The sequence below is a fragment of the Lagenorhynchus albirostris genome, chromosome 14 (genome assembly GCF_949774975.1).
Source record: "Lagenorhynchus albirostris chromosome 14, mLagAlb1.1, whole genome shotgun sequence".
NCBI classification, from domain to species: Eukaryota; Metazoa; Chordata; class Mammalia; order Artiodactyla; family Delphinidae; genus Lagenorhynchus; species Lagenorhynchus albirostris.
In genome coordinates this window covers 76,505,354-76,526,600 of record NC_083108.1, presented here as the reverse complement: position 1 = coordinate 76,526,600, position 21,247 = coordinate 76,505,354, and the positions used below count along the sequence as shown (strand labels likewise).

At 48.6% G+C, this 21,247-nt stretch overlaps 1 protein-coding gene and 1 long non-coding RNA gene across 2 annotated transcripts in view; one reads left to right on the top strand and one right to left on the bottom strand.

Moving 5' to 3' along the window:
* Positions 1-4,946: 4,946 nt before the first annotated feature.
* The window catches only part of FBXW8 (F-box and WD repeat domain containing 8), a 114,276-nt gene continuing 97,975 nt past the window's right edge, over positions 4,947-21,247 (bottom strand). The window contains exons 9-11 of the mRNA XM_060121993.1: positions 11,100-11,273; positions 8,609-8,719; positions 4,947-7,876 (exon numbers count right to left, since the gene is read on the bottom strand). Coding sequence (XP_059977976.1) covers positions 7,732-7,876; positions 8,609-8,719; positions 11,100-11,273 — 430 coding nt within the window. The 3' untranslated portion in view covers positions 4,947-7,731. The remainder of the gene's footprint in view (positions 7,877-8,608; positions 8,720-11,099; positions 11,274-21,247) is intronic.
* LOC132504502 (uncharacterized) lies at positions 6,853-19,438 on the top strand. The gene is made up of 5 exons (XR_009534918.1): positions 6,853-8,052; positions 9,296-9,384; positions 10,977-11,650; positions 15,835-15,903; positions 16,704-19,438. It is a non-coding gene; the product is annotated as an uncharacterized LOC132504502 (long non-coding RNA).

The window sequence follows — 21,247 nt, the reverse complement described above, 5'->3', positions numbered from 1 at the left end:
CCTGGCTCCTGTCTGTTCCCCACGTCCATGCACGTGGCCTGGCCGTTTGGCGGCCCGAGGCTGGCTGACTATATGAGGAGCGAGGGGCAAGCAGCAGCAGCAAGTCTTCAGAGGCTGGTTTGCAAGTGGATTAATTTTTCCCTTCCTTTCTGGTTTATTGTGGGTTAAATATTTGCTGTTTTCCCCGCATGAGTGCTGGGAATTCACCTGCCTTCGCAAGCCTAGGCAGGAAAGTAAGGAGAAGCAGCTCCTCACTCCATGGGGGCTGGGACTTGGGGGGGGCGGGGGGGGGCTTCCTTGGTGCCACGACCGGATATTCAGACCCAAGGAGGAGACAAGTGGAGCTGAGCCTGGGCCAGCTGCAGTGAGCGCCCAAGCTCGCCCCACGGTGCTGGGGCCGCCAGCGGTCCGGGCCTGGCGGGAACAGGCTGGGTGTGTCCTGCGGCCCTTCCTCAGGATGGGGGCCGGCTGCATGGTCTGCACTCCACTGTCCCCAGCGCAGCAGCAGCAGGGGAGGTGACTGCCCCAGGTAGCATCTCCCACAACTCCGGTTGTCACCTTCCAGCAGTGGGGTTTGAGGGGAGGAAGAAACAAAGGTCATTCATCTCGGTTGGTGGCAGTAGCCCATGAGTCAGCAGAGGGCTGGCAGTCGGTGGTGCCCTGGTGACCTGCTGACTCACTCGGGAGAGCTGCCATCACCGTGGTCACTGGTCACTGTTTACATTCCAGGCTCGTTGCTTTCATCAACACTCGCTGGGAGGCACCTTCCTAGCCTTCCAGAAAAGTTCCCCTGATAATTGTTCCCCTGATAATTAGCTATTGCTATTATTTGCATTCTTGAATTTGTAATTCAGTTTTGATATTAAGTGTGCTTTATCTATCTTATACCCACATGGTGTGGGGTTCAGAATGTAACAGGCGCCCCCTGGAGTCTTCATCCGATGCCCAGCGCCTGGTCTTCCCTTCCCTGAGGCAGTCATGATGGTCCTTCCTCTGACATCCGCCCCCACCCCCCAGCTGTGTTGTGCACACGTTGCTTAGGACGGGATTAACGTCAGTTTTTAAAAGCCAGCAGGCGTCCCGAGGGCGGCAGTGGAGCTGAGAAACCCTCATCATTTAGACAGAGCTGGCGCGGGCATCCCTCCCTAGTGAGCCTGCGGTGGACCAGGCTGGGCCTCCGACCCCAGCCATGCCTGAGGAACGCCAGTCTCCATGATGCGCCTGACAGGCGGCCAGGGACAGCGCGGCCCCATCTCTGGTAAGTAGAGCGGTCTGAAGTCACTTCTAGAGCTCTGCTTTTTTTAACTTTTTAAAAATTTTTATGTTTTAAATCGAAGTATAGTTGATTTACAATGTTGTGCTAGTTTCTGCTGTACAGCAAAGTGACTCAGTTATACATATATATATATATATTCCTTTTTTAATATTTTCCATTATGGTTTATCCCAGGAGATTGGATGTAGTTCCCTGTGCTACACAGTAGAATCTGCTTCTTATTTAGACTTGTGCTTAATTCCACAAATATTTTGACATTTTCAAATAGGTCAGGGCCAAGGCTGTGCTTCTTACCCTCCAGGTGCCGGCAATGGAGTGGGAAAGTGGGATGTGATCGCCCTCCCCACTCCCCCCCTTCTCCTGCTGCTGGGATCAGTTGCTCACACCCCTGGGTGCCTGGCTGCCCACAGAAGAAATCTAGAAAGGACTGGTGTGGAGAGATCTGGTCCTATTTAGGTGCTAGTTAGCTATCGTCCAGGACGTGTCTCCAGTGAAACCCCTGCAGCCTGGCAGAAGCGTGCGTCCCCGTGCCCTCCCCTGCCCCGCACTACTGCCAGGGACCCGTGGAGTTACAGAGCAGCACGGACTGCTGGTGTGGCCACCGTAGGCTGGATTTTCTGGGATTCTCCCAATTTGCTTCCATTTTCTTCTCAACAAAGGCAGTTCATTAAAGTGTTTTTATAAGTAATAGATCTTCTATCAGCGCCCCCTGCAGAGCCTGCGTTTGGGAGACATGGCCACTGTGGGCACAGGCAAGCGTTTGCCCTTGTTCAGACCACCGAGGGCCGGCCTCGTGTCTTTGAAGCTTTGAGCCTCCGCTTACCTAAACTAATTAAAATGAGATTTATTCAGCCTGAGCCCAGTCCATACTGCTCAAAACCAAACTGTTTGTTCACCGTCACTGAGGATGTCATCTAATCGGCAGGGTTGGGGCTCATTTCCACCAGAGGGCGGGCCAGAGTCCGCCTGGGGCTCCCCCGCCGGCTCCCAGGGCACTGTGTGCGTGACGTGTTTTCACTCATTTGGTGGTTCCGGGAGTGATGGGGTCAGCTATTAGTTGGTGCGGACCTGCTCCTAGGAAGGGTGGTTATTCCCCCCAGTCTGCTGGCCTTTGATTAGAAAGAACGAGGGTCACTGCTCTGGGTACGCATCTCAGGACGGCTGTCTGGGCAGTGCGGTCTGCAGAGGCTGGAGGCTGGAAGCTCGGAAACAGCCCCTTACCGGCCGGACTGGTGGGCGTGCCCAGGAGGGGCTTTCTGACTGCAGAGACCCTGAGGGAGTGTAGCACCTTCCCCCCATCTGAAGCAGCCTGAAGCAGGTGATGTTTGTTCTAAAAGTTGAGAAATTAACAAATGCACTTGTTTTACAGCTTTCCTTTTTTTTTTTTTTTTTTTTTTGCGGTACGCGGGCCTCTCACTGTTGCGGCCTCTCCCGTTGCGGAGCACAGGCTCCGGATGCGCAGGCTCAGCGGCCACGGCTCACGGGCCCAGCCGCTCCACGGTATGTGGGATCTTCCCGGACCGGGGCATGAACCCGCGTCCCCTGCATCGGCAGGAGGACTCTCAACCACTGCGCCACCAGGGAAGCCCCGGTTTTCCTTTTATTAGGAATTATACCCCTGTGACTAATCAGTGCTAAGTCAAATACCTGAAGTCAGTGCTTCGAGGGCCTCAGGCTGTGTGTGTGGGTGGAGGACACGGGGAGCAGGGACAGTGCAGCCTGCGGGATGAGGGTGAGGTCACCTCTCCCCATGTTCTCCACCCGTTTCCCAGGAATTGGGTTGAAAGCATATCACCAAGGGGAAAAGTTACCAGAACTGGGCTTTTGGCCGTTAAAAGAATACGGCAGTTTGACACAAACACGCCAATTTGGCAGGTTTACAAAAGGGCTGTGTAATGGAAATCTACGAGCGCTCAGGGGGCGGCTGCGACGCTAAACGTGCATTATGGATAAGGGGACGCAGTAAGGTGACAGCAGCTCCCAACTGTGGCCAGGCATCCTCTGAGGGAACGACTTGCTGCTAGACTTCAGCAAAACCATTGCATTTTTTCTGATCCCAGGCACTGGCAAGTTCTCCATGTGCGTCACGTATGGATCGGATCCTTGTCCCTGAGCAGCTGAACCTGTCTCCACTGCCTGTGGTTCACCAGGCCGGAGCTGAACTGCAGGCGGCACAGTGACTGACGCAGGCTGATGGAGAGTTAAAGACACAAGTTGCCTTGGCAAGGCTTCTGCAAACACCTGCTTTGCAAGCTGTCCTCCCACACAGCGACCTTGGGAAGGCCTTGGAGAGTTGCGTGGGAGGGGCCGGGGTTTTCACCATGACTTCCCAGGGCGTCAGTGTTGCCTTTGTCTCCAGGCTCTTCTGGAATCAGTGAACAAGTACCAGCAGGGATTCGGTAGCGGATGAACTTGGCCCCAGCAGGACTGAGGACTCTGACGGGCACACGGCGGCTGCTCTTCCTTCTAATCTGCATGTTGACCAAGTGAGCAAGGGGCTAGGTTTCTGGTCTTTACCCCAGGAGTGGTCCAAGGGGCAGCAGTAAGGCTGGAGGATGTGCTGAGAGGCAGTTTATGGCCGCCTCCATCTTAGAGAAACGAGGCGGCTGCATTAGTGCTAGCACCGGGCGAGGGGACAGGAGATACAGTGGTGGGGCGGGGGGGGAGCCTGCCCTCCCTTCCTAGGGGATGAAAAGGTCCCCGGCACAGAGCTTCTGCCTGGAAGCCCTTGCCCACCATCAGAGGCAGAGAGCAGGCTGGCACCCGCATGGCACAGGCCGGAGCCCAGCGAGAGGGGCTGTGCCGTTGCCCATCCCAGGCAGCCTCCGTCCAAATCGCTGCATTGCCCACTGCAGCAGCCAGGGAGCCATCTGGCCTGGCCGCTGGTGAGGCGGGCAGGTCTGCGAGGCTCAGGGCGCTGCAGACGGGCGGCCAGCACCACACGCTCCCGGCTGCCACAGCTGCTGCCCAGAGCAAAGGTCCGAGTCGGGAGAGCCAGCCGGCCCCCGCCTCAGCCACTCTCGTAGACCTGCCCGTCCTGACAGGCCGTGGACGGCCTTAAGGCGAAGGCTGTGCCCCTACCAGGAAACCGTTTCTCTCCGAGCTGAGCGAAGTTGGTTTGCAGTGACCAGCGTTTGTCATTTGAATGCAGAGTGGGACGCGCTATCCCCTCAAACGTGCGGCCTCTGGTTCCCAGGAGGGGTACGGAGGACTTCATCCTGCTGTGGTCAGCTCTCCTGCACAGAAAGGACCAAAACTCCACTGTTGGGGACATTCAGTTTTTCCTCGAATCAGCTGAATCTGGGCAGCCTTGGTAGGGGAGGTGTTGCTGGCCCTAGGGTGTCTCTGCAAATGGATTATTGCCTGGGCAGCGGCAGTGGCAGCACCGTGGCAGCACACGGCTGAGACTGCAAAGCACAGCCTAGCGGCCGCTTGGAGAATCTGATGACAGAGCCATACTTCCTCCCAGAAAATGCCCTTATGCACAATTTCACATATGGTTGTGTGGGTTTCTTGGATCCTGGGCTAGGAGGCCCTCTAATAGTGGTTCTGGGAAAAACTATTCAACATGTCAGGTGAGATTTCCAGGGTGGGGGGAAGCTGGTAAAGTGGTATGCCAGGGGACTGTCACCACACACCTTGCCAGGGTGACAAGTAATATCAGCAATAAATACATTTAAAAAATTTAATACTAGAACCAACATGCACATGTTATAAAGCAGAAAACAAAGTCATACAATGTTTTAAGACAGGGCAGAGATTTCTGGTGTTTGGCCCTCTGGCTCCCCCAGCGGCATATCTGAGTCTCTTCTGTCTTTAGGGGAGACATGGGGCCCGAGTTTGAAAAGCAGAAGAGATACAGAAGAAAAGGAGACGATAAGTCAACTAAGAAGTCAGAACTTGCAAAGAAGCTCCCACAAAATAGCCAACGGAGACCAAGGTAAGATGGGATGAGCAGATGGGGGTGGACATGGGCCAAGATTTTTTTAAGCCACTGGTAAAATGTTGGTTCATAAAGGAACTTTGATCCTTTGCCCATCAGGCTATTTCTTCCAGAATGTAAGGTTTAAAGCAAAAAACACTGACTGAACGTGGTGTGCTTGGAGATTATTTGGGTCCAATAAACCTCCTTCACAAAACCCAGGTGGTTTCCGTGAATGGGAGATGTTATCAACAGGCTGGGAGGAAAAACCCCATGCTTGTAACATTTACACTGGACCAGCAGTTGGCAGTGAATGAAAGTAGTTTAAAACTGTTTTTACTTTCAGTAAAATTTTTCTGGGTCGAATTTCTTTTGAACTCTTCCATTACTCTTAATTCCTGCAAAGCCAGGAGGGAGAATGTATCTGCAAAATGAACTGTGAAATGAGACTGGAAGGGGCTACTTCTTGAAAGGAAAAATAAACTTTCCGCAGTGGTCCAGTTGCATTAAGACTGTGAGAGGTGAAAACCGTATAAAGCGAGGTCACTAGGGGGTCAGAGCAGCACAAGGCAGCGAGCGTAAATAAAGTACGTACTCCATTTGCCCACTGCACGTTGGCTTCGTTTATGAAGTAACTGGATTTTCTGAAAGGAAGCAGAAAACCCTCCTGACACAGCTGCCTTCCGGGGAAGGCAGCCTGAAGGAAAGCAGTGCTCTCGGGACTGAGGGGATGGTTCCCGGTCGCGGCTCTCTATGTGGCTCTGTCTAGTTGGATGTGGATTTTTTTATGACTGAGGATCTTAATTTGAAAAACCTTCCAAAACCCTCACGACTCAAAAAGTTGTAGGACTCTGCGTAGTGGTGCATTTCCCAACTGCGTACGCTTGTGAACAACAGGAAAGCTTCACTTCGCTCTTGGATCGGGGGGAAGTGAGGAAGTGATTCCCATGCTGAAAATACTCGGTTTGTCCCTTGTGCCTTTTTTTTCCTTTATCAAGAGTCGTATATTTTGTCTTTCCAAAAACCTGCTTTCCGCTTTGCTTTATGATCAACTTCACTATTTGTTGGTTTTCTAGTTCATTAAAGTATTTTTATCCTTTTTTAACTCCTTTAAAGAAGGATTTAACTCCTTCTTTCTACTTTGTTTTTCTGTCTTATTTTCTATAAAGTCATGACGTCTCCCCGCCCATTCGGGCCTCGTCCCCTGGGTCTTGGTGTTCAGTGCTTCCACTATCACCCTGGGCTGGAGAGTTTCTATTTTCCATTTTTCTTTCCCTGTTTAAAACCAAGTTAATTCAGGAGTGCCTGGGGCTTCCAGGTGTATGTTTTTGTTTAGCTTTTTGTTGATTTCTAATCGTACCACATTGGGACTGGGGGCACCGGATTGGACCTGTCTGGTATTGCTCTTTGTGTAATCTGAGATCTTCCTTGTGGCCTTCATACATGGTCATTTTTTATGCATGTTTTGTGGGTATTTGAAAAGGGACAGAATCCTACCTACATCCATCGTGTCACGCTTATAAATTAAGTAAATCCGCCGCATCACCCAGCATGGGCATGGATTTTGTTTCTCTGAGTAGTTGTCAGTTTTCTGCTTTGCTGTTTTGAAGGTACAGTAGACGGCGGCTGCTGCTCACAACAGTCTAAATCGTGAGTAACGCAAGGCTTTGCCCTCTTAATCCTTGGAAACGGAAGCTAGTTATCACACGGAAGCGGCCTCTCGTGCTGCCCCGTGTTAGCTCGGTGGTTGAACGTAATGGTCCCTCCGCGTTCTCCCCTTCTCAGTCTCTACTCCAGAACCCATCACCTTCCACCCCACGCGGAGGATGGGTGTTTACGGTACGTAGAAAGTGTCTACTTTGTATCGTGCATTGCAGACACAATAGTCAGCAAAACAGTTATTAATGAAGTCGTTGTATAAATATATAATTATAACCATGTTAAAATCTACCAGGAAAAAGCACTGCTCTCCCAGGTTGGGTGATGGTGTCAGAGAAGACGACCCAGAGATGGTCTCAGATCCAGATCCAAGGGCTCAGAGACTAGCATGTCCAAAGGCCCCCAAAGAAGCAAGGGTTTGGAGACAGGAAAGAGGATGAGCAGGGGTGCAGAAGGGCCTTTCTCAGAGCTGGAGCAAGGGCTGTGTGTAGTGTACAGAACGATGTGGGGAGGTCCCAGCTTGGGCCCGGGCGACACTCCTGAGACAGGTGGGGAGCAGATGCAGGGCTGCGGTGGAGGAGCGTGGGGGAAGGAGGTACAAATCTGAGCCATCAGTGTGTGGTACTGAAAGCCCTGAGTGAGAGTGAGAACAGAGTAAGATGAAACGAGCCCTGACAAACGCAGCTGGAGAAAAATGAACTGGCAAAGGAGAAAAGCAAAGGCAGTAGAGGAAGATGTGGGGGTCACATAAGCACGCCCTGCAGTTGCTTTTTTCCCCCAACACTTAAAACCTAGTGAGGTGCTCCTCTGTAGTTCTAAAATACACAGAATTGGTTCTTCCCATGTTTCTCCCAGCTCCCAAATGAGACAGTTCTCTAACTGTTGTCACAGGGAAAAGCAAGCACCAGGTCATAGTTGTAACCCGGAATGGTGCCGCAGGACGAACGGCAGATGGGCACAGTGCTCTGAAAGGCCAGCCGGTCCACTGCAAACTCGTAGGCCTGGATCAGCCCCCGGTGTCTAGAGAAAGCACAGAGACGGCGGCAGGGTCAGTCCTGGTCCCCAGCCCCCCAGTGACTTCTGTCTTTGCAGCAGGGACGTGCTGGAGACAGGAGAGCGAGTCATCGTGACACACGTCTGCTTCGGCCCCACAGTGTGTTATGGATGCTTCAGATCCCGCGACTAGAGACCAACAGGTGAGCAGACAAGTTTGATGGAGGGAACTGAGTGCTGGGAGGCATCTGTCTGAACAGGGAGGCAGGAAGGGTCAGCCTCAGGGAAGGCCTCACACGAGGCTGCTTGGAAGCCAGGCCAGTAGTAATCAGAAAGGGTCCCGGGCTTCCCTGTTGGCGCAGCAGTTGAGAGCCCACCTGCCGATGCAGGGGACACGGGTTTGTGCCCCGGTCTGCTTTGCCTCTGTCACTGGTATTCAACACCACAGGTCCCTAAGCCTTTTGTCTTGGGCTCTTGGCACGTGTGGCCTCCTTCCCACTGTGTCCCTCCCGCTCCCATCCCACCCCCCTGTGGCGTCCTGCTGAAGTGCCTGAAACGCACCCAGCACGTGTTGTTGGCTGATACCATCCTGCCCGCATGTACATGTATGCTCCTGACTTCTATGAAAAGAGCGGCTAAGCCTGAGGGTACCATCCTGTACGGACCAATGGGGCCTGGGATGTTCTATTAATAAAATCAAGCTAAGAGTGTCTCGTCTGAACTCCTACAAACCTGGACCAACCCAGCCCAAGCACTGACCTCCGGTGGGTGACGAAGTTGTCCAGGTCGGCGTTGCGCACCACCCTCTCGTAGGGCACGTGGGCCGTGATGAGGCTGTGGCAGTTGAAGGAGATGTGCCGCACGGGGTGTCTGGAACAGATGGGAGAGAACGCTTGTCAAGGTTAAGTCCACTGGAACTCAGCACATCCCACCTTTGCTGCTTTGGTCTCGGAAGTCTGGAGCTGCAAAGGACTCTAGAACCACCTAAGCCAGCTTTTTCTTTTACAGAGGAGGAAACCGGGCCCCCAGAGGGGCAGTGTCTGCCTCAGTTCCCAAAGCTAGCTGGAGAAGGCCCCACGCCAAGCCTACTCTGTAAACACGTCTCAACATCCCTGTGCTCACTGGCTGATGCCCTAACACCTTGGTGCGTTGGGACACAGAGGACAAACAACCTGAGACAATTCGGACACACGCAGTGGAGAACAGCGCCATTTCTGCCCCCCCGGCTGGCCGGCCCTGGGCGAGTCACTCCAGCTCTCTGAGCCAGGTTCCCCAGCGGCAGGCTGTGTTGAGCGGTGCCCTACACAGGCCCGCCAGTCCTGAAGTCAGAGGCTACAAATGATACGTGTACTCTGGGTTGTGAAAGCCATTCAGAAAGTTTTGGAACAAAATGGCTTGAAACCTATGTAGCAAAGGCTTTTGTTCATTCTAAAAACTTTTTTCCAGCGGAGCACTGAGCCAGGAGACACAGGATAAGAAAGATGTCTAATGCAAGCAGATGCCTGCCATCAGAGGGATTCCCAACTGTTAAGAAGGTGAGATCCATTCCCACAAAAAATAACCAGTGTTTCTAGAGCACAAGAGGAGACACAGAATTCAGCACTTGGCAGCAGGAACAGGAGACCGCAGCACGGACTGCAAAGGCAGCCAGGCCGCTGCAGAAGGGCGGAGGGTGGCACGGAGGGGCTGAGGAGTCCCTTCAGGCTGAGCCACGGCTGTGCCAGAGGCAGGGACAGGCGTCTTGGCCACAGCAGAGGACTCTCTCGAGAGGGGTGCCTGAGCCCAGGGTTTGCAGCACCAACTGGAGAAAGTGTGGCTGGAGGACTTCGCTCAGGGCCCAGTGAGGCAGGCAGGAGGGATGGAAAACAAAGCCGTGAGGAGGACAGGGAAGGGAGAGTGGGCTGGGGAGGGCAGGAGACCGAGCAACAGCGGGACCAGAGCTTGAGAGGGAATCAGGCCCACCAGCACGCTGTGCCGCGAGGACGCGCGTGAGCACGAGAACCCGGGCGGGAGCCTTGCTTTGGTGGCCGCCTCTGGGACAAGCCACTAAGCACTGGTGAGAACCGCATGTGCACTTACAAATGAGTTAGGAAGGCTGGGACAGGACGACAGTTCTGGGCACGACCTCGCTTAGCCTGGCTTCCCCTGAAGGACCCATCCGAGGGAGTGCAGCTTTTCAGGGAGAGAAATGAGATCTGCTGGAGTGCAGGCCTAGTGAACTAAACGGAGCTGCTGGCGGCGGTCCCTGGGGGCCTGGACTGCTGAGGAGGCTGTCCTGGAGGCCAGGTCAAGCCAGCTCTTTAAAACAGAAGGGTGTCCTTAAAGGCAGACGGTTCTGGGCTTCCCAAGCGTGAGTTTTAGTTGCCTTTTGGCACCACCTGGTGGCAACTCAGTGCATCACCACAGCAGGCAGGGAGGGACAGAGCCAACCAAGAAGCGTGGAGGCCACCGTGGTCTGAGAAAGATGCAGGCCCAAGCACCGGTTACGGCCACCCTCCAAGGAAGAAACCAGTTCCTCTTTTGACCTCGTACTTAAGCTAGACTTGTGAGCAGTCTTCATTTTATCACTCTCTGCAGTTAGTGGGGACACGTCTCATCCCAGAGGTGCTGAGGGACAGCCAGGGGAGCTCGGTGCCCGTCTCGCACAGGCATGGGGGCTGGATGGATGTGGGCAACAGGGGAGAGCCTCGGGTCCGCTCCAGCCGACCCCTGCTCCAGGCAAGGCCGCCTCTGCTTTAAAGGTCAGACGCCAGCGCGCAAAGTTTAACCGGCTGGGCCACCTTAGTATTCATTTACCTACATCCATACAGCCCTCTGCTGCGCTTGGGAGAACAGCTCTTGAATTTTAGAGCTAAAGGTTAAAGTTACAAATTCCTCCTTAGTTGAAGCCTGAATACTTTCAGTCTGAAGCGCCCTTGTAAACAGTAAGGAAGATCAAGACTTCCTGGAGTGGAGGGGATGGGGGGGGCCTGGGCCCGCCCCACCTGGGGGCGGATGGGCTGCCTGCAGTGCCCCCGCCCGCCGTCTGGCCTGCCCCACTGTGGTCTCTACCCGAGCTGGGAGCTGTGGCAGTCTGAACAGTGACCAGCGCCATTTCTGAGCCCATTTCACAGCAGCTGACTTGCAGGGTTCCAGTGAGGACCACGTGGTAACGTGTGGACAGCACTCGCACAGTACCTGGCTCAGTGGCTGACTGATGCCATCATTGCTGCTACTGTGGTTACTGGAAGCACCTGAAGACCCACCTTACCTGGAGTGCACCTCCCACAGCTTCTGGTTCATCCGATAATCCCACACGGAGACCAGGCCCTCCTCGCCCCCGCTGACAATCTTCCAGTCGTCCATCTGGACTGAAGAGACTCCGAGCTGGTGGGCAGAGATGGACAGGGCGATCGTGTCAGTGCGGAGGTCGTGGATCCTCACCCTGCAGGGCCAGAGATGAGCGCAGAGATTAGCATTAGAGCCTGAAATGACGAATTCCTCCTCAGCCATCCTGGTCTGTGTACAGCAACCCTATGAAAACAGAGTATGAAACCCCTCAGTTACGAACATCTAAATACTGATACTAAACTTTCGCCACCTCCTTAGTGTACTCTCAGGGGAGGCCAAGAGGCAGTAGAAATGAACTAGTTTAGAGCACTCCCCACCGTTCAAAGCACAGAATAAGGAGGACTCAGAACAGATACACTGGCTGCCCTGCTGCTCACTTCAGGGGAGACGCCTGCCCTGGGCACAAGCCCATTGCGATGGAGGCTGACCTGACTGCCATGGGGACGTCGGCCTGAGAAGGCTGTCCAGAGGGTAAGTATACTGCCCAGCATGGCAGTTTTGCTGTTCATATAAAAGTCTGTTAAGAGCAAGTTGTAAAACAGCTACATTTGTCTGAAACCTGAACCCTTACCTGGTTGGGAAAATAACACTTTTCGGGTAATTTAACTCAACTTTTAAGTTCATCACCATCTTGTTGGAATTTGGAAAGGCGATGCATCTACAGTTGACTAAGCATAACAGAATCGTGATAAGAGTATGTGGACACTTGGCAGTCACTTATCTAAAGTCTTGAGATAATTACTTACCTTGTAATAATCTGAATTTCTTTAAGAACATCTTTAAAAACTACTTTCTATACAAGTATATGCTGAATTTCCACATAAGGATAAATTAGATGAGACAGAAATCTCTTATCCACTAGAAGTACCAACACAGTTCCTGAAATAAGCCACAAGAGCTAAAACTGAATGTGGCAACATTTCAGTACAGGTAAAATTAACAGCCCCTATGCTGCAAGTCACAAAGGAAAAGACAGTCGCTGCCCTGAAAAGATGCCACTAGCTAGCTAGCAGGGGAGCTGGACAAACATGTCTGACACAAATAATGTGGGGAAAAGGGATCATCTCGAACACGTTCTAGGTCCTAAACTCTTACAGGTACATGAGCACACACAGACACAAAGTATCTTTGCATGAGGGGAAATTATTTGAACTGGAAATTCTATACCTAGCTCACCTACCAAGTTTGAGGGCATAATGAAGACTTTTTTTTAAACATAAAAGGACTCAATGTGAGCTACCCATGGATACTCTCTGAAAGAAAGTGATGTAGAAGGGCCATGAGGAGCCGACACACACGCCACGGAGGGATATATGAAACAAGCACTGAATGTTAGCAGACAGCTTAGAAAGCCCTATTGTGTCAGCTGGGTGGGCAGACGCACACAGGACAAACCCACCTCTTAAGAGCCTCAAGTCACAAAGCAAAACTCAATATAGGGACTTCCCTGGTGGCACAGTGGTTAAGACTCTAGTCAGGGAACTAGATCCCACATGCATGCCGCAACTAAGGTGCCTGCCTGCCACAACTAAGACGCAGCACAACCAAATAAATAAATTAAATAATTTTAAAAAGCAGGTTTGAAAAAGATTTTAAAAAAACCCCTCAATATATGCTACACACGAAGGGCACATTTGCATGTGACAAGGAAGAGGTGACAATTTTAATACCTGAAAAGGTAGATTTCAGAGCAAAAAGCATTAGCCTGAGAGTACTTCAAAATGATGAGAAGGATACAGTTTACTAAATGTTTGATAAAACGTGCCAGGAAAGAAACAAAAAACCCCACATGATACCCGAAACTAATATAAAACTGTAAATCAACTATATTTCAATTAAAAAACCACACATGGACCTAATTTCTGTAGGTTGATTTTCCCCCCTTTTTAGTAATTCAGTTTCTTTCATCATTATAATCTATTTGGGTTTTTTATTTCTTGAGTTCATTTTTTGAATCTCCATATTTGAAGACCTAGATGAATAAATGACATTGTAGGAAAATAAGAATTATCAAAACTAACCCCCAGGAGACAGAAAATCCAAATAGATCAAGGAACACAGAGCAAGCTGGGAAAGCTGTCGAGGAGCAAGCTGTCCCTGCAAAACAAGAACAAGCAAAATGGGTCCAACCTGGAAGGAACAGACCGCCCCCCGGCATTCCCCAAACCCCGGGCTACATCTACTGTTCCATAGCACAGCAAAGGGAGGAAAGCTCTGACTCTTTACATGGAGCCAGCGTTGTTATTACGCAAAACCTGACACCGCAAGCATGACGGAGACGACAGATCTGCACCAGTGCTAAGACCTGAATAAAATATCAACTAACAGAACTCACAGCAACACGTTAACCAGCAAGTGGACTCTGTCTAGAATGTCCATTCCTGTGGCCCACCATGCCTCTCTGACAACAAGAAACCCATAGAGAGGGTCACTTCCGTGGACACTGAAGAGAGATTTGATGACACAGAACACTTATTCCTAATGAAAAGTCTTAAAAAAATAGTAATCTACTTTTACCAATATTATTTCACATTGTTTTAAAAAAAATTAGATACAATTAGATAAAAGAAGAGAAGTGGACAAATTTATCATTAGGGTTGACAATCCAAGGTAATTCAGAATCAAATGTATTTTAATATGTCAAAATCAATAACTATCCTTTGTACAACCACTAGTTTTAAAAATGTAATTGAAGAAAAGATCCCACTTAAATTCGCAATTATAAGCAAAATACCCTGTAACAACTTTCTCAACTTGGAGCTCTACCATATGCATTACACCAACATTAATAACAGAGGCTCAGAGAGTTAAAACAAATATTCAGGATAGGAAGGCCTTTCTAAACATTACCAAAAAAAAAAAAAAAGTCAAGGCAAATGGTAAACTGGGAAAAATGTTTGCACCAGAGGACTAATTTCTTATAAAAAAAATTCCTTCAAATTTATAGTAAAGACTGATAACCCAGGATTAAACTTTAATAAAGTTTAAGAAAAGAAAAAATAGTTCACAGGAAAAGAAGTACTAATGGCTTTTAAACACTGTAAGACGTTCAAGTTCACTGGTAATGAGAATGCACTAAAACTACAATGCAGTAATACCACTCAACCTGCCTACCCAGCAAAGGTAAAGTCTGGTAGTACTCCGAGACCCCTTCCACGCTGGTGAGCCCTGGATAGAGAGGTCCTTCTATACGGCTGATGTGAGCACAAGCCCAAAGAAAGTGACTTGGCAATATCCAACAAAATAAAAAATATACTTCACTTTGACTTAGCAGTTCTGCTTCTAGGGTTTTATATAGGCTATATCTAACATACATGTACATCCACATATATACATACAAGGCCATTAGCCACAGTACTTTTTCAGTAGCAAAGATGAGGCTTCTGTTTCAGGCACCCTGTTGGCCCTCCCACTGAAAATCACTTCATACTGCTGGATAAGACGTTAACTACATCCTTTCAAGTGCACTGCTGAGCTCACAGAGTAAGCGACCTCCCTAGGGCCCACGCAGAAAACCAGGTTGGAGAGCTCGAGTTGCAATTTTGGTTGCCTCTATGCATGTGCGGTGCGGGTGAGGCTATTGGCAGGTGCCAGTCTCAGGAAGCAACAGGACTGGCTCTTACTGTACCACGGGGGCAAAGCTGTAAGACTGGGGTCCACTCAAAGGGGAGTATTGAGACCTTGCTTTATAAAAAAGCAGTATAGAACTTCTAGACACGAAAACATAATCCCTGCAATTAAACTCATTAGATAGGCTAGAAACAGACTAGACAAAGCATTTGTAAATTAGAAAGTAAATCTGAAGTTACCTAGAATGGAGCACAAAGAGAGAAACAGATGAAAAACGTAAATGAAGCGTTAAGAGACAGGAAGGATGGAAGGGGATGATGGTTCCAGCTTACGCCCGAAAGAAATCCCAGAAGGAAAAAAAAAATCTAGTGTGTGGCAAAGAAGCGATATTCAAAGTGTTAATGGCCGATGTTTTTCCAAAATGAAAGATAGGCGTACTCACACTCATGAGCTCTAATCAGAATAAATGAAAAGAAATACGTATTACAGAGTATCATAATAAAGTGGGGGAACCGCAAAAGACACAAGGGGTCTCAAAAGCAACCTGAGACAAAAAGACTTCTGATAATCAGACCAACAGGAAAAATGAGAAACAGTATTTACACTGTCATGAATTTGAGTGACTCAGCGGGGAAGGCACATAACCTAGCTCCATCAGCAGATGCCAGGTAAAGCCGTGACGGTACATCCGGTACAGTGGAGACCTGCACGGGCATCAGAGAATGAGGCAGAGCTACACACACTGAGGACAGCCGTCGCCCGAACAGTCACACACCGCGCACCAGGCCCAGCTGCGTGACGGCAGCTGGGGGGCGGGGGAGGGAGGCGCGCAGCTGTGCACAGGCACCCTCTAGAGAACGCCGCAGCACAGCCTCCGCTGAGGAAAGAGAAGCTCCCAGGAGACAACTTCTCCCTATATATACTTTTTTGTGCTCGTGAATTCAAAAGGTTACCTGCTTAAGTTAAAAAAATTTAAAGATAAAATTCTGGAAGGACATACTGGAGCTGGTAACAACAGTTACCTTGGGGAAGAGTCTCAATGGAAGAATGAGGGGAATAAATGCGGCTTTTACTTTTTATTCTAGACGCTGCCATGTTGTTTAAGGAACAAGAACTCGTTCATGACGGGGAGGGGCACCCAGAGGCCTTCACAAGTACTGGTCACACTCTGTTTCTTAAGTGGGTGGGTGGGTGGTGGGAATGCTCAGGTGTTCCGTTCTTTAAATTGTGCACAGCATACCTTGTATACACTCCCATGTGGATGTTTTGTTTCAAATAAAACAGGGTTTTAGAAATCTATAGTCTTATGACACGGGGGTGAGTGAGGTCCACGGCTTCTTCCCTGCTGGCGGCGAGGCTGACTGAGAGCTCCCTTAGTACAGCAGGCCAATCAACACCCCCCCACCCCGCCTCCCCTCTTCCCGGGGAGGGGTCTGTGACCAGAGGGATGCCGAGCGAGCAGGAAGCACACAGAAGACAAAGAGCTCCAGAGCTCCCGCAGTCAGCATTTGCAGACACTAATCTTTAGGCATTTGTGGGTTCGAGAAGGGCGAAAAGGTACAGTTGCCGTGAAAGGAGCTCTGCCTGGAGGCTACAGCTGCACTGCTCACTGATGGGAACGTGAAAAGGAAGGGGGGGGATTTTAGCTTGAGTACTTTTCAGTGCATATTTGGTTAATAAGGGTCTATTTTGCTCTAGTGATTTTCATAAAGAGCTCCTCTGTTGAATATTTATACTCCATAATTTACAGTTTGGCTGTTAAGGAGACAAAGGCAAACACAAATTTGGTCCAGAAGTTCAAAGTTTGCCATCTGTTTTCCTATTGTATTTAGATACCGGCATGGATGGCTCCAAACAAAATACACAAATACACCAAAAGATACAGCATTAGTGTATTTTATCACTAAGGAAAACAAAAATGGGCCAAAAAACAGACTCGAACTTCTCCCCACAGGGAAAAAGGAGAAGCACTTAGAAGACATCTCCTCAAGAAGGCACTGCTCTGGTTTCTGGCTGACAGAAAGAGATAGCACGCAGCGCGGGGTGCGAAGTCCACGCGAACTCTTCGAGTTCACATCATGAAATGCATCTCTGCTTCACACACCTGACGGCGCGGCCCCAGCGTGCACAGCAGCGTTCCCTGGCAGAGCCCATACCCTCAGCGCTCAAATCAAATTCCTGACGTGGGGAAACAGGTAGCACAGCAAATGGGCACAAACATGCCAAGACAACTGATTCCAGGGACAAAAAGAAGCCAATGGTAGACACTGCGACTCCCTATCCAGCGTGTGTTTCATCAACTTCGCCCGTTGAAAAGAAAAAAATAATTGGTCTGAAAGCTGTAATTGTATTATGTTTAATATTCATGGTTGGGTTTGGAGGGCTGTTCCAACACTCCCTCTCTCCAGCCCCTCTCTAATGAAAATCACACCATAGGAGTCAGCTCAAGCCCGCCAATTAAAACAAAAGACACCGGAACCTTCCAAAGACTCCAACAGAGGAGCATCCATCAGATGGGCAGGAAAACGTGCTGGAACTGAGAGGGAGGCACGCGCTGGCTGGTCCTGTGCTGAGAGCTTTGAATAACTTATTACAACACTTGCAGATGGAGCAAATGTAACATTTACGCCCCACTCACTCTCCCTAACGGGCAGCAGCAGCACCAGAAGCCACCACAACTCTGCATTTGTCAAGGCGAGAAGCTCCGACACTCTCTAATTAGGGGTCACAACTCAGAGCTTGCTTCCCATTGGTTTGGATACAATAGTCCCATAAAATAATAAGGCAAACTGTATTTGATGGCAAAGATGAAGCCTGTTCAGGCTCTGGCTCAGCAGTTTCATTAAGAAGGACCTGACCTTCAGCTGTATTTCTATCCAGAAAATAAAGGGAACAAGCAAGACGGCATTAAAACAGTCTCTCTTTTTTTAAATGACCAAATTAATCAAGAAAACTCATTTTTTTTTAAGAAATCAATAACATGATTGTTTTGTCTCATCGAACCTATATTAAAGAGGATTTTTAAAAACAACGTTATATGCCCAAATTAGTAGCTATAACATATATACAGCACCAATGATGGCCTTTGGTGAACGATTCATTTTTAATAGCAACTAGAAAGACATGTATTTTCAGGTAGAACTGCCCAGTTTAATCCAAGTAGGCTATGGTTAGAGCTCTATGTATTGTAAAGCTGTATCTCTGAAGTTTAGAGTTCTTTGTTTATTGCCCATAAAGAGTAATAAGCCCCTTGGACTGATCACTCGACCTTTCTGGACCTGTTTCCTTAGCTGGGCCAGCTATTAGATGGTCTTAAAGAGCTCTGCTAGACCGAAAATTCTGCAACCCTTACAAGCCAGCCCATACCACCACCAGTGGACAAAAATGATGTATGGAAACAGAAACATTCAGCTTACTTTAATAAATCCTTTTAAATTTCAATCAGATGAGTGTACCTAGAATAAGCTCTCTATTTTATGGTCAACTGATTTTCAACAGTGGTGCCAAGACAACTCAATGGGGAAAAAATAGTCTTTTCAACAGATGATGCTAGGACAATGGGTATCTACATGTAAAAAAGAATGAGGTTGGACTCCCACCTCACACCATATACAAAAATTAACTCCAAATGCATCATAGACCTCAGTGTAGGAGCCAAAAGCGTAAAAATTCTTTTAAGTAAACATAGGAGTAAATCTTTGTGACTCTGGGCTAGGAAATGGCTTCTTCAATATGATATGATATTGCTATATGATACCAATAGCACAAATGACAAAGAAAAACTGGATAAATGGAATTTCATCAAAATTTAAAACTTCTGTGCTTCAAAGGACATTATCAAGTGTGAAAAGACAACCCATAGAATGGGGAGAAATATTTACAAGTCATATCTGATAAGAGGTTGGTATCCAGACTATACAAAGAACTCCTGCAACTCAATAAATAAAAAGACAACCTAATTAAAAAATGGGCCAAGGATTTGAATAGACATTTATCCAAAGAGGCCAAAAAGCACATGAAAGGATGTTCAACAACATCATACCTTTAGGACAGCTATAATCAGAGACCATAGCAAGTACTGGTAAGGATGTGGAGAAACTGGAACCCCCATACACTGCTGGTGGGAATTGTAAGATGGTACAGTCACTTTGGAAAAGAGTCTAGCAGTTCCTCAAACAGTTAAACATAGGGTTATATAAGCCAGCAATGCCACTCCTAGGTATATATCCAAGAGAACTGAAAATATATGTCTACACAAAAATCTGTAGTTGAATGGTAACAGCAGCATTATTCATAATAACCAAAAAATGGAAACAACCCAAATGTTAACTGATGAATGAATAAGTAAATGTGGTATACCCATACAATGGAATATTACTTGGCCATAAAAAGGAATTAAGTGGTGATTCAAGCTACAACACAGGTTTATCTTGGAAACATTATGCTAAGTGGAAGAAGCCAGTCACAAAAAGTCACACGTTCTATGATTCCATTTATATGAAGTATCTAAAACAGATCCGTAGAGGCAGGAAGTGATTAGTGGTTGCCTAGAGCTAGAGAAGTTGTGGGGACATGGAGAGTGACTGCTAATGGGCACAAGGTTTCTATTTGGGGTGATGAAAATGTTCTAAACCTGACTTGGTGATGACTGCACAACCTTGTGAACTTTACACTGGATTGTATAATTTAAATTAGTGAATTGTAGGTATGTGAATTCTATCTCAATAAAGCTAAAAATTTTTTAAATCAATTTAAGATTACAGGAGGAAAAGCAGTGGGATTTGTTGGCTCAGTGCATGTTGCTTTGGCAGCCCACTAACAACCTGATGTACGCCCTTACCACCAACTCTTCTTTTTGGCCCCGCCGTGCCGCCTGCAGGATCTTAGTTCCCTGACCAGGGATTGAACCTGGGCCATGGCAGTGAAAGCGCAGAGTCCTAACCACTGGACCGCCAGGGAAGTCCCACCCTTATCACCAACTCTTATTTTGATTCTCCCCAGCAGAGCATTCTCTGGTCTAGATCCCTGATTTCATTCGTTAGAAATGAGCAGATCCCAGATGAGAAGACTGAGAGCAACAGAATGGGAAGGGACCCCCTTTAATACAGCCCTCTACTGCCAACTAAACAGTTTATTTAAATTATTTAAAGAGAGTAGGAGTTCTGCATCTGACCTAAAGTAAGCCCATTACTGCCTCTGTCTTCTGCTGCTACAACCCAAACCTCTGGACAAAACACAAAAAGCAAACACCTGAGGACCCTGGGGAGTTGACTCACTACAGTGGATTGTGGGGGAAGTGGCCACGGAGGAAGGGGCCGTGGGGAAAGGAGTTTCTCTCTCACAGCCTCACCCCGAGAGTGAGCTACTGTAGCACAGCTATGTGGTAGCTAAAACGCTAACAGAAACACCCTCTTTCTGAAGAACGAAGGAGAGAAACCCCTAAGTCCAAAGAATGTGGGTGTGGCATTTTTGGGGATTCCCCCATCTCTTTTCTGTCTGGTTTTGCCCCAAGACAGTCCCTATTCACAGAGCTGCATGGTGGTAGGGATGCCAGCAGGTGAAACCCTGAGAGAAACCCCATCTTCTCGTCAGAGGCCCAGGGGACAAGGGCCCTGAAAGCTAGGAATCACAGGGATGAAGAGAGGGAGGAACTGGAGACGGGGAGCCCGTGATACCGCGTGCGACCCCGCGCGTGGCCCAGGCGCAGACCCAAAGCAGTACAGCAAAGGCTCAGGTAAGATTTCAACCACTGCCAGCTCAGACTAACCTCTGGGTGGCACGTGTGCAGGGCAGTCAGTGAAGCACAGCAAAGGTTTTGGAAATTGAACTGACACTGGAATCACCACCCACAGAAGGGAAGACACAACTTGCAGTCTGAACCTAACCAGGGGGACTGCCTGTTTAAAACAAAAACAAAACTCAACATCCTCCAGAGGATTATGTAACAGGATCGAAAGTGGACACAAAATGTCCAGGATACATCCAAAATTACTTGACATACCCCCACCCCAAAAGCCCCAGGAAAATGTGACCCATTCTCAAGGGAAAATGTCAACCCTAAAATAACCCAGACTTTTGGAATCATCAGTGACTTTAAAGCAGCTATTGTAACTATATTCCATGAGGTTAAGGTACAATGATAAGAATGAATGAAATTCTGAGCAGAGAAACAGAAACAATGGAAATTTTGAACCAAAAAAGTATAAAATCTGAAATAAAAATTCACTAGATGGGTTCAACAGCAGAATGGAGGTGACAGAGGAAACAGTTCATGAACCCAAAGTTAAATCAGTAGATATGTGCAACTTGAAGAATGTAAGGCTTAGGAAAGAAAATGAATAGAGCTTCAGTGACCTGTGGGATAATATCAAAAAGTCTGTTCTTCACATCACTGAAGTCCCAGAGGAGAGGAGAAAGGGATCAGTGTGGAAAAAAATATCTGAAGAAATAATGGCCAAAAACATCCCAAATTTGGTGGAAGACATAAATTTACAGATT